The 13,448-nt window shown below is 41.2% G+C and overlaps 1 protein-coding gene across 6 annotated transcripts in view; it reads right to left on the bottom strand.

The window, feature by feature from the left end:
- The window catches only part of ITPR1 (inositol 1,4,5-trisphosphate receptor type 1), a 326,972-nt gene that overhangs the window by 120,264 nt on the left and 193,260 nt on the right, over positions 1–13,448 (bottom strand). For 4 of the 6 annotated variants that reach the window (XM_059161557.1, XM_059161558.1, XM_059161559.1 and 1 more), the window contains 4 exons: positions 12,501–12,685; positions 8,664–8,812; positions 7,619–7,730; positions 1,660–1,692 (listed from right to left, as the gene is read on the bottom strand). In XM_059161557.1, the coding sequence (XP_059017540.1) occupies positions 1,660–1,692; positions 7,619–7,730; positions 8,664–8,812; positions 12,501–12,685 (479 nt within the window). The remainder of the gene's footprint in view (positions 1–1,659; positions 1,693–7,618; positions 7,731–8,663; positions 8,813–12,500; positions 12,686–13,448) is intronic. The other 2 variants (XM_059161561.1, XM_059161562.1) reach the window with 1 other exon arrangement.

Here is a 13,448-nt window from a genome sequence, read left to right as displayed (position 1 = left end):
AGCAATAAACTCCCAACCAGGAGACCCAAGTTCTATCTTGAGCAAGCAAACACATCAACTGATTACTATGGTGCAAAACAGTATATTAATAACATTGCGGACTCTGATTAGGGAAGGTGTTCCTTTCCTGACTTCATCTGTACTTAAGCAAATAGAAACACAACTTCAGTATTTCAGAGGAAAAGTTCGAATCAGGGAGGCATATACAACTCCAGGTAGAAATAAAAGGAATGAGAGATGCCAACATGCAAATTCAGCATGAGGTATTTTTCTGGCACAGAAATAACCAGGAAGAGAAAGAACGAGCCAGGGAATGCCAAAAATCACTAGTTAGAGCCATTCATTAAACCTTTACTGTAACACCTTTTCTCACCTTCTCTGCATCCCAGAGGACATGGCCTCCTCCCCATCCAAGTTTGGTTACTCTAAGGAAAAGTCCATGCTTCCAGAGTTTATTATGGTAGAAAAGCAAGCACACCAGGACAGGAGCGGAGCCGGCAGTGTGTTAGCTTTAATTTAGCCACCATCCAGCTGTGTAAGCTAAGTCCAGTCACTTAACCACTCTGAGCTCCGTTCCTGAGGAAACTGAACCAAATTCAGAACCACTTGCTTTCAGTTTTCAGTCTGTGATTCAAACTCTCCTTAAGTAATTCTGAACCATCTCTTAATAGGTCTGAAAGGATGATGGAGGGTATTAGAATAGACAAATGTATTCGTTCTGGCAGCTCTATCTCACCCAAAGTGAGGTATGAATTGGTCTATCAAAGGAAGTAACAGATGTCTAAAGAGGTAGAGCAGGAAAGGGATTTTTTAAAAGTCCAATAAAAAATGTTTTCCCAGGGTGCTCAATTTCCCTCATTTGTATACTTTAATTGTATAACATGCATTGACACCTAAACATATGGCAGGGAATGATGAAAAATATTCACCAAACACGCAGTATTTCAGAGGCCCCCAAATCCCAAATAAAATGACTTCACTTATTGGTCCCCAGGGTAACTGTGGTTAGTAAAACCAATTAGATACATAAGCAGAGAATCCACGAGACAACATTTCAATTTCCTGACCTCTAGGTAGTTTTCCTGGATGAAAAGCCACAGATCCAGTATATTCTTAATCCCATTGTAAACCTGCGGCTAGACAGTCTCAATGAGCACTTTGGAATTCACAGTGCACTTAGACAAAATTGTATATGATCCCTCATACTCAATACCTTCCAACATGTGGACCAAGAGAACAGTGTTTTGGTTTTTTACCACTTTCAAACTATATAAATGTGGTTATTTCTTTTTGCATCGATGCTCTGCATCCAGAAAGAACAGCTCTTTTTAAGTGTGAACACTGAGTTGCAGAGAGAGGTTAATGACAAGCATCAACAACAAATTTAGTTGAGATTCCAAACAATGAATGATTGAAATCTTATCACAGTTTAGAAAATCTTTATCTAGATTCTGATGGGATCTCCAAGGACAAATGGCAAACAAACTCATGGGAAATGCTCAGACAAGACACAAAGGACTGAACTCAGGCCCAGAAGGCACACTACACGAAGTCAGATACTAGATGCTGCGGAGACTGGGGGACAGACCACAGTGTTCACTGGAAGGGTGTCATGGAAACATCACCATGGGACATTGAAAAAAAAAATGAAATTAGGACCTCAGCATTATCCAATTCATCAATGGAAATGAGCTGGAAAAGAAAAAAAGAGGGGAGAAAAAGAAGGAAATGTTAGGAAGTATCAGCAAGTGAAGTGTTAGAAACTTTGTCTTAGCGCGGAGTCTCTCACTTTGGAGTGCTGTTAGATGGGGGCCATCTGAAGGGGTGCAGCGATCTGGGGCACTGACCACCACCGCTCACAGTGACATCTGCTCTGCACTGCGCCACTCAGTATGGGGCAGGATGCTGCCACACTGTGCTCACTTGGCAGGTAGCAAACCTTCCAGGTCATTGACCCAAGGGGGTTGAGAGGTGCACATTCCCCCTCTCTTACAGATATGAAAACTTGAACTGAGCTGCGAGCAAGGGCCAATTACCCAATCAAGAACCATGTTCATTTGGAAGAGGGTGGGAAAGAGGAGAGCCAAGGATGATATAGTTGGATCAACACAGCTTAGGAGAAAATTATTTCTTTCCATTCATTTTACCATTCCATAGGGCTCTGGGGGTCTCAGAACCAGGTTCCATTTCAGCAAATAGTATGACAACATATCCTAAGAGCAGAAGCTCCAAATCCTAGAATTATTGATGACTTAAAAAAAAAGCACATTTTCCCCCAAAGATGATTAGAGCCAATTCAAGTGATATTAGTAACAAGTAAATGATTAGCATCAAGTTCTAGAAAAAGAAAAAAAAAAAAAAAACAACTGGAGCATTATTCAAAATTGTGCTTGTTTAAAAGGTGAGAGATAATCCTCAAGTTGTTTTTATCATGCTTTGTTAATAGTACATTTGCAAATTTAAGTTCCTTAATAAAAATCCTGATAGCTGGAAATGCTAACAGTTCATTCACCTAGAGAAAAGAACCATTGGTAATTAACAGGTTACTGTCAATTTGTATGAGAAAACCCTGACATTAACCTGAGGTCAGAAATTCTCTAGTAGTAAAACAGCTACTACTATTCAGAAGACAAAATAGATTTTAAATAAGTTCTGAGATAACCTTTTATATTAATTCTTGGCTTCTGAATTTCTTTTCAAAGCTCTCTGACTAATAGAAAAACCTACAACAGACGACAGAGAAGCCAATATATAACATATAACATAACTATGCTCGCTTTTCAAGCCAGGTCTAAGGGCATTTAGATGTTCTTTGAGTTATATAGAGATTCAGATTCAATTTTGGAGATGTTTAGCTATGGGAAGTTATTTGTTTTTGTTTTTCAATAAAGACATGGTTTAATTTTGGATTAAAAACAGGAATGTGGGGGCGCCTGGGTGGCTCAGTGGGTTAAAGCCTCTGCCTTCAGCTCAGGTCATGATCTCAGGGTCCTGGGATCGAGTCCCGCATCGGGCTCTCTGCTAGGCGGGGAACCTGCTTCCTCCTCTCTCTGCCTTCCTCTCTGCCCACTTCTGATCTGTCTCTGTCAAAGGAATAAATAAAATTAAAAATAAAAAACAGGAATGTGATATGATGAGCACTGGGTGTTATATTCAACTAATGAATCATTGAACATTATATCAAAAACTAATGAGGGGCGCCTGGGTGGCTCAGTGGGTTAAGCCGCTGCCTTCGGCTCAGGTCATGATCTCAGGGTCCTGGGATCGAGTCCCGCATCGGGCTCTCTGCTCAGCGGGGAGCCTGCTTCCTCCTCTCTCTCTCTGCCTGCCTCTCTGCCTACTTGTGATCTCCCTCTGTCAAATAAATAAATAAAATCTTTAAAAAAAAAAAAAAAAAAAAAAACTAATGATGTACTAAGGCTAATTGAGTTTAAAATTTTTTTTTTCTTTTAAAAAGCAGAGTTTAGTAGGCACTGCTAGAATAGCTGTAAAGTCCTGTTATCATTTTAAGGTTTATTAACCTTGAATACAAAGGACAGCAAGAGGTGAGCATCACACAAAAACATATTTCATCATTATTTTGGTGATCATTTTTAATATTTATATTAAGAGGCAAATACTCATTGCTGCTCCTTTGCATTTTAGAGACATAATAAAGATGATTTTTTAAAATTCCTAAATTAGCATGATTAAATTTTTGCGATAATCTTCTTCCAGCAGCCTTGAGCTTGGCTTCCTGTATGATAATTCTTAGAAAGGCACCTATCAGGGAGCTGACCGAGAACAGAGGACTGACCACTGGCTACTCACCAATTTGAGGCTTTCTTCTGGGACCTGACCAGAACCACAGGTTGTGGAGGACCCTGGGACAATCGTAATTTGTACAGCCAGTTGGCATCAAGTGGAGACTGTTTTCAATTAGGTGAGACATCACAACTCAGCTGATGTTTAAATTTTGCTACCCACAGTGCTGTCAGAGCTACTAGTTCATGTCATTTACATAATGATGGAACATGATCGAAACTCAAATGTTACACTTGTGGGTGGACTTCCAAACATTCAGATGTTGTCAATCACCAATGATATAGTGGAGAAGACCCTGGAGCCAGAGTGTTCAGGTTTGAATTCCTGGCTCCTCCATTCCTGTGTGGCCTCAGGCAAGTTTCTGAACCTCTCTGAGCCTAAGTTTTCTCCCCATGTATAAAACAATAACAATACTGCTATCTCTGAGGCTGACCTGATGTAAGGCAATACATATGTTTAGTACAGCGGCTGGCATATAATAAGAATTCAAAGAATGTGACTTATTTAAGACATACTTTAGGACACTAATGGGTACATAATGCATTTTAAAAATGTAAGTCAGTGTTACAGTGATTCTGTTACATTTTAATCTGTCTAGTAATACGGGTGGCAGTAGCTTTTTTTTTTTCAGGCAAGTAGATCTATGCAAGCACACTAATGTCTCAACATTTTTCAACAGGATAATAAAGAACTATCTCAACTTTCATTTTCATCTGTGACCTTGACAATCCTAAATATTGAATGAAAACAGAGACAAATAAAGGCATCTATGTCTCTTTAAGGAGTATGGCTTAGAAGACAAGAAAACTTGGCCCAAAGGTAGGGTGGACACCACCTGAGGGGTGGGACAAAAGGGCAGTGCACTGGGATTTGGGACCCTGGCTTTCAGTCTTGATCTTGTCGGGCACTTGCCACATGACCTTGGTCAGTCTCTTCAGCTCTCCGCCATGGCCTCCTAGTGTGCAGAAGAGGAGTGGGACAAAGTGATGCCAAACCAGACTATGGCCATGAAAACTCAGGATAGGGCAGGGAGGCAGAACAATTCTGGACATCCCAGGAGGGTGTTAGTCATGGGACAAATTCCACTAAAGAGACAGCTAATAGGAAAATTGGGCCAGGAAGACGGAAATGACCTCACACTTGCCCTTGTGCCCTGAGCAACCAGTCCAAAGAACACCTCATTTATTTTATCAACCAAAGCCAACTGGTTTGCCTGAGAAAGGTTAGTTTCTTGGCTCTGGGTTCCTTCCACCCTTAAAGGAGCTGGCCCACCCCATACATCATGCATTTGTAGTCAAACAGGAAGAGCCAGCAAATCATCAAAATCATTTTCAAAAAGCCTTAATAAAACAGGACAAATTTAATACCCACTACCGGATCAGAAGAAACAGAGATAGTTTAGCACAACCTCCCTCTCCAGCACCAACTCTTTTACATTCAATTAATGTGAATAGTTAAGTAGCATTTTCCCACAAAGCATAGGGCCAGAAGCATTCTAAGTATGTGCCATAGGTATTGAAGCTGTTGACTAACATGGGTTTCTGGAATGTCTTCCTTGGTTGCATGACCTACATTTGCCTACGGTATTTTCACTTTCGTGAAGGGGGAAGACAGCCCCAGCCAGACTGGAAAGACATGCCATCTTTCCTTTAAGCCTGTCTCTGCTTGGGTGTGGCTACTTCCTTCACCAGCTAAAGAAAAAATTGTGAGCCAGGGCCTGAGAACCTCTTCTAAACTGTGACAATTTACTCTTTCATAGTGACCTCCACCTCCTGCCCTCTTAAAGCTGTAGGCTCTACTGTTTTTCGTGAGGTTTATAACAGACAATTTTACAACATCTCAGATCCAGTATCTCCCATGGTCTGTGATATTCTCCCAGTTAGCAAACAGGCAGGGAAAACTGGTGGGGAGAAGCATATCTTCCATGTGGCTCAAAGACCCTGATGTACGTGGATGCCAAGCAACAACAGACCTGACTCCCAGCTTTTTTCCACTTTCCATGATATTAAAAACAGAAACAAACAAAAAAACTTGAGAGAAATGGAAGTATAATCACAACTTGTAATGTTTGTGGGAGTAGCCACCACGTTTACTATAAAAATCTCAGTCATTGAAATGAACAGATCTTCTAAAGAAGAGAAAACTGATCTCCACCTTTAAAATCAGGTTTTATGCCCCCAAACCTGCAAATACATTCATAGCTGGTTATGGCCCTTTTGGTGGATTTTATCTTATTATGAAGAGTGAATTTCTGTAACTAGAATTGTATGTTAAAAATACTCCTTAAAGGTCACTTTAAGAAAAATAAAGACCTCGGGGCGCCTGGGTGGCTCAGTGGGTTAAAGAAGCCTCTGCCTTCAACTCAGGTCATGATCCCAGGGTCCTGGGATCGAGCCCCGCATCAGGCTCTCTGCTCAGCGGGGAGCCTGCTTCCTCCTCTCTCTCTGCCTGCCTCTCTGCCTACTTGTGATCTCTGTCTGTCAAATACATAAATAAAATCTTAAAAAAAAAAAAAAAAAAAAAAGAAAAGAAAAAGAAAAATAAAAATCTTGTGAAATAAATGCTGCTTATTTGTCTGGTCCTCTCTGCTATTAGCCTTTGCCTATTCCTTGTGTGTCAGCGCAAGATCCACACAGCTATCTATAGGTGCTTGTATGAAAAGGACATCTCATCCTTTCTCATTTGTACAAGGGGTCTTCACCTCTACCATTTATATTTATAAACTCTTTTATTGTAGGTTATCGCCTCAAAGTTCCTACTGAGTTATAGATACTTATTTCCTAATTAGTCCACATTCATTCACCCTTTAATTTATGTATTTTTAAAATTCTCGGTGACATTTCAAAGCCGTGTGATTTGGGGACAGGAAGGAATGTATATACTACAAAAGGGCTTGTGTACTTTGCTGTTTTACTTTTCTTACCCAAAGATTTTCACATGTGAAATTATTCTAATATTTGCATAAGATATTGCTTAGGTCAGAAATCAAGATGCTTGAAATGACCTGGTTGCCACCACCCACTTTGACAAAGAAGACTATGATTTAATTATCAAGGCTTCTTCGCAGAGATGAATCAATGAGTTATTGGGTATTTTGACAAACCAATGATATCAGTGCATTTACCTGCTCAGAAAATGCTACGAAAGTAGCTAGGAGTCCATTAGTGAACACACTACCTTCAAATGAAAACTGGTGGAATTTTAAATTCAGGACCCGCAATTTTTTAAGGTGGGGAAGGGGTAGAAAGGAGGGGCAATGTGATTGTTTTTATCCCACTTGGACCAAAATCAAAAATGTGGGGAGTGGTCTCTGCACATCCTTGCTCACTGCCTATGCCAGGAAATTAGCACGTCCCAGGGACGGCCCGTGTCCCAGTCTGAGCTAGAAAGGGTAATATGTTTGCCTGCCCTAATTCCAGTTAGACCCGGAGGGAGTTTTTCAGTACACTGGAAGCACTGTGCAACATCTCACCAGAAAGAACCAAGCAGGCCCACAGGTATGCGTGGCTGGAACCCACCAGTCAGGAATGCGTGCCTCGATACACAAGAGGCGTTTGCACTCATGCCGGGAATTGAGACAAAAATCTCTTATTACTATTTCTCTAACATTAGCAGCCTATAAGACGTCTAAGTATATGTGATTTTTAGAAGAGAAGACATATGATTTAGCTACCTTTTATGACAGGATAATTAGCTTTAAAAAGTAATAAGTCCCCTCAGTCAGTACGCCTGAACTATATCGGATTTCTAACCCATGATCCCATTTCAATTGAATAGCAAGATCTTGTCTTGACAAGAGCATAAAATGCAGTACCTTTTCTCCATAGCCTCTATCTTTGGTCATCATTTCTCGGAGGGTCTGTAGGACCTTAATGCAGAGTTTTTCCTCATTCTCCTCTAGCAGCTGTTTAGTATGCTTTATCAACCTGAACGGAGGGGAAACCATGCATTAGGTCCCTGAAATGATCTTTGAATTAAACAAACAATCACTTCACAAGCAACTTATTTTAAGTAGTCAGTTAATGAACAAATATTTATCAAAGGCTCACAGGTTCGACATGCTTCGGGGCATTCACTGTAGTGAGAACTGCCAGTTGGTCTCTAAAGTGTCTCAACAGTGACACCCGCTGGTCAGTAACAGCAAAAGGGCACCCTGGGCAGGAGTCTATCACATAAGAGGGGGAGACGACAGGGGGAAGAGAAATAGTACAGAAGTCCACTCAAACCTGTTAGTTTATAGAGTGTGGCTTTTTACGCAGCAAGGGGTGCTGATAACATGGTTAAAATATGCCACTGGTATTAAAAAACAGCAACAACAAAAAAAAGTCATGAGGATGATCATTAAGGTGAATAAACACTGTTCATTAACCCATAGTCTTGTTCTTTGAGGGACCCAGGGTCCTTGGAGGGGCTCTGAGGCAGAGCCCACTCTCAAGTTAACCAACCCACCTTAGGATAAAAATCAAACGGAGATTTCCACTGATGGAACCTGTTGTTTCTTACAGATAATGCCTCAAGGCATAAACTAAGAAGTTACAAAGATGTTGGGAAAAAACTGTGGGATCCTGGTACGTCTGAGCTTTTTGAGGGCAGAAGGGTCACGACCCTTCCAGCCCACGGTGGACACCCTGCTGGTGCTTATGGTACGGAAGATGATCGGAGAAATTCTCACGCAAAACAAGTGTCAGGAAGTACGAGTGAACCCACAGACTTTAGAAAGGTCAGAGCAGGACTCTAATGCATGACCTTGTACTCGTCAAAGTCAAAAACCAGGCCAGCATCTGCTTCTTAATGAACAGGTACTTTGTCTGGTCAGCAGGGCTCCACAATCGACCACCCCAGAGTGAGAGGCTGCTTACTTGCAAATGAAGCCACCGCTTTCACACTTTCTCCTGGCATCTGTGTTCTCCGGGAAAAGCAGCTCAGGTCTGTGGAGCACGTCCACGAGCACAGATAACTCTGCCTGGACCAGGGGCCTTAGACGGTCCTCCAGAGCCGAGACGATGTCCTGGAACGGAAGGAAGTACAGCTTTGGTGAGCAGCTCAGGCCGAGGCTGACTACAGGAGTGTGAGAACATTCATTTCTGACCTCAAAAATGACCACAACCTAGGCTAGGTTAGAGCGTCGTTAATGCTGTCTGATATTTATCACAAATTATTAAACATTGCCCCAGGGATATCTGAAGCCATAGCCCCTGACATGGAGAACGAGGTAAAAACAACACCCCCAGCCCTTCTATTGTGATGACCCTATGCCACTCAAGGGGTCATTCCACATATTTTAAAATATGATGCAAAAAGTATACTCGACAACATAGAAAAATGACTACAATATGAATGCAAAAAAAGGTTAAACAATAGCATGTAGTATATGATCCGATTTTTTAGAAACAACATCAGGTGTTTCTAAATATTAGCAAAACATCACTACTAGTTTTTTCTGGGTGGTGGGATTGCAGGTGATTCCAGTTTTCTTCCATAAATGGGTACTTGGGAATACAGTCAAATTACTTCCAATAAGCATGGATTATTCATATAATAAAAAGTCATACCAAAATGAGCACACAAATGAATGAACATGCTGTATCAACATGCTAAATACATGTACCCTGATAGCATGATGGTCTTCAAATGCAAAACACATAGCTGTAGGAGAGGAAAACAGAGAGAAGTTGAAAGAGCAGCAAAACCAACACAACAAACACCATATAAAGGCAAATGGCAGAAAACAGATGAGAAATTATCTTCAAAAGATGCTACAGTCTGCTGGATGGCTTAGTGACTCAGAACCTAACTAGAAGCCTTGCTAACCAAGATGGGAGCTGAACACAGCATGATAGACAATAGAGGAAGGCCTAGTAAACCAAGGAGATTTTCAAGGGAAAGGTCACTTAAATGACCTTTAAGTCATTCAACGTAACTGTAGACCCAAATTTCATAGAGAATGGTCAATAAAGAATTGATTTAACTGTTACCCCAAAACTAAAACTAAAGAATGTGAATATTATTTATTTTATACTGAACAAAATTTATAATCACTCAATAATATTTAGGATGCATAAAGAATGCATGCATCGATCAAATTATTTTAGGGGGAAGGGTAATTTTTCCAGCAAGAGTACACTACAGTATCCCTTAATTCATACTGACATTCACAGCACAGTCAAAAAGAGGGTCATTTTTTTTTTTTAAAATCTGTTTCTTCTTTTGAAAGCACCCAAAGTTTTCTTCTTCAGTAGTTATCAGCCCTAACTCAGGCAAACCTTTGTCTATAGCATTTGCAGGGGGTTGAAGCAGTTCTTCAAAATCATATTCATAAAATCCTGCATCTTTTGCAAGGTTTGAACTTTACACTGCAATTGATTTGCATTGTATTGTCAAATGTTTAGCATTCAGCAATCGAGGAGAGGCCAACAGACAAGGATGGTGAAGCAATGGGTAGGGAAAGATGCTGGTGTTAAGTGAGGGGATGTCTCAATGGAGATTAATTATATAAGCAGTCAGGCTGCAAGTGAATGTTCTTATATTATGATAACTTCTGCTGTCCTAGGCAATCTTACACTACAGGGACTCAGACAATAAATCACGGCATAATGAGGATCCTTTCAGCCACTACTCAAGTCTTTATAACAAGCATTAGCTAGGCTTACATATTTTATTTTATTCCTCAAGAATATGCATAATAAATCTGGGAACTGGTGTGTTTGGCTGCAGATAATTTATTTAGTCTGAACAGTAAAAAATACTGTGCATTCAAACAATTATGAGTCTGTAATATCCCTTCACTTTAAAAATACAGTGGAGTCAGGAAGCACTCTATTTGAATTAAATTACCTTCAAGACTGGGTCTGTCAGAGGAAGGGTGGAATTCTTTCCCTGACCTAAGAACACCTTCCTACTTCCCCAGCTCCATGGGCTTCCAGCCACACTAACCTTCCTTTGGTCTTCAAATGCATCACATTCTGTCCCATAAAAAGTTCTTTTCATATGCATTACCCTCCCTTCTACTCCTTTCTTTAAGTAAGTCCTATATTCCTCTGATCTTGGTTCAAACATCACTCCTCAGCAAAGCCTAGGATCACCATCCCAGCTCTGGACAAGATGAGGTTCCTCAGCAGCTCTCCGTAGCACTACTCATTTGTGGTTTTCATCACCATTGCATTCTAGTGCCCACCATGAGTAGAGCTAATAAATGCATCTGTAGGCTGGTTATATAACCTCACAGAGATTCATTATTACAGTCCTAACAGCAATGACAGTAAAAGTAATAATCATAATAGCAGCTGTCATCTTTCAGGTGCTCACTACACGCCAGGCTCTATCCTATGCCGTTTACATGAACCGTATTTTCCCAAAATGGCCACTGCAATATATCTTCTCTTGCACGTTCTTCTCACACTGCATCACTGACATTCATTCTTCCCATCATATGGTGGTCTATGTCCCCTTCTCTTGAACCTCAGTGGACACCTGTGAGTGTCTTGACCAAGAGAATTTGACAAAAGTGATTCTATGTGTGCCCTAAAGTCATTACAGCTTTTGTTGTCTCTTTCTCTCTCTGAGATGCTGATCTTGGGACCCAGCCACCATGCTGCAAGCAAGCACCGACCACATGGGGAAACTGCATGGAGATGCTTCAGCTCACAACTCCAGCTGGAGGGGTCTCAACATCAATGGCCAAACATGTGCAAGATTCCAAGATGAGTCCAACCGCAGATGCCTTCTCACTGCGACTACATTCAAGACCCTGAGCTAGCGAGCCTAGCCAACCTAGGTAGGACAGCAGAAAAGAAGGAAATAATGGCTGTTGTGATTTGTTAAGCAAGCAAATGTGTTCCGATAATGGGAACAGGTTACCAGCCTTGTAATCCTTACATCCACCCCTTGAGGTAGGTGTTACTATTATCCTACTTCACAGATGGGAAAACCAAAGCATAGAGCAATAAAGTAACCTTTCCGAGGACACAGCATTTCTAAGAAATGGTGTCAGGACTTGACCGCAGGCGCTGGCCTGAGATCATGCCCTTAACCACTGCAGCAGGCCCATCTGAAGTGTCTGAGAATCTCCGACAATGGCCCATGCACTTCCTGTAAGAGACTCCCTTAAAGAGCTTGCTAAAGGAAGGTGCTCATGTTAAGATGTATATTTAAGTGTTTCATATACCCCTAATACTCACTACTCTTCCCTTAATAAAGGCACAGCTCTCTTCCTAGGTGCTAAAAAAAAAAGTACAATCCAGGTAGAACTTAGGAACATTTTTATTTTCAGTTGGCTCAGTCTGATAGAAAACTCTTTTCTCGGCATTATCACACTAGTTTACCTGCTAAATCAAGAGGCTAAATATCCCAGGGTGATTTACAAAATAAAAAAAAACATGGAGCCCTCATGCCCTTATTCTAAGTACCCTTATGTAATACTTAAATATTCCTTCCTGGTAAGAGCAGAGTCCCCATTCTACATAAAGAAATCTGTACATCTATGAACCTTTATAGACCATGACTTTGTGAGGAGCTTTCCTCTTCCCAAGTAGCTTTGCATTCTCGGTCCTATGTCTGTTACGGTGCTTGACTATCTACTCACATGCCAACATCTCTCTATGGTCCATCTTGGTTTTTCTCTGGCTCATGGAAGCACTGCTGTGTGGGAACCACCTTAGACCTGGTTCAGGTTCACTCCTCTCTGGGTCAGGCATTACCTGCAATCTCTCAATGATATTCCGGTAGTCTCTAGAAGCCGCCAGAACAGAGTCTCTGCGAGCCGCATTGCGGGCAGTCAGCCGCCAGTTCATGGCAGTTTTCTGTACAATGTTGTGGGACTTCAGAAAGAGGTTGTTGACTTGGCTGTCCAGGTCCACAGGAATAGCAATGGCCCGGCTCTTAGCTACAGGGAAGAAAGATGACTTGTGAGACTCCAACTTGGGGAGGAGATGCCCCAAAGACAGACTTAACTCCCCCATCATCCTTCAGGCAGATTTTTCCGAGCCATAACATGTCACTTGCATGGCAATGAGTATGAATGCTGAGGAGCTCAAATGAATTTGACCATCCTTAGGTCAGCAATTTTCAGTGTGAATTCTTGGGGGCAGTAACTCTGAGGATTAACATGTTCTAAGGTCAAACTTTGGGCAAGTCAAAGTTAAACTTCATTGGGTTTCCCCAATGACTGGCATCCTAAGGTCTCTCTTATGTTCATATATGTAAAGAATTATGAAGACAGGGAACTCATTTGGTTATTTTTCTAAAAATCCTCTATCGGTGGTATTCTACACAACAATCTACAAAATGCCAATTTAAGCCAAACATAATACAAATGATGATATTTACAATAACATAAGCTATTCTTTCCATTTAGGCTCGTGTCTTCCCCTCTTAAACTCCAGTCTAATCATGAGGAAAGGAACAATCAAACCCACAGCAGGGATATTCTACAGGACACCTGACCAGCACTCTTCAAGACTGTTGCTGTCATAAAAAACGAGGAAAGTCCGAGGTACTTTTGCAGCCCAGAGGAGACTACAGAGGCATCACAACTAAAGGCAACATGGGACCCTAGACTGAATCCTGGAACAGATGAAGGACATTGATGGAAAAAGTGGTGCCAAGTCTGGAGTTTATTTCATAGCAATGGGCCAATATCAGTTTTG

Source organism: Mustela lutreola, chromosome 2 (assembly GCF_030435805.1).
Source record: "Mustela lutreola isolate mMusLut2 chromosome 2, mMusLut2.pri, whole genome shotgun sequence".
Lineage (NCBI taxonomy): Eukaryota > Metazoa > Chordata > Mammalia > Carnivora > Mustelidae > Mustela > Mustela lutreola.
This window is presented reverse-complemented; position numbering and strand designations above follow the sequence as displayed.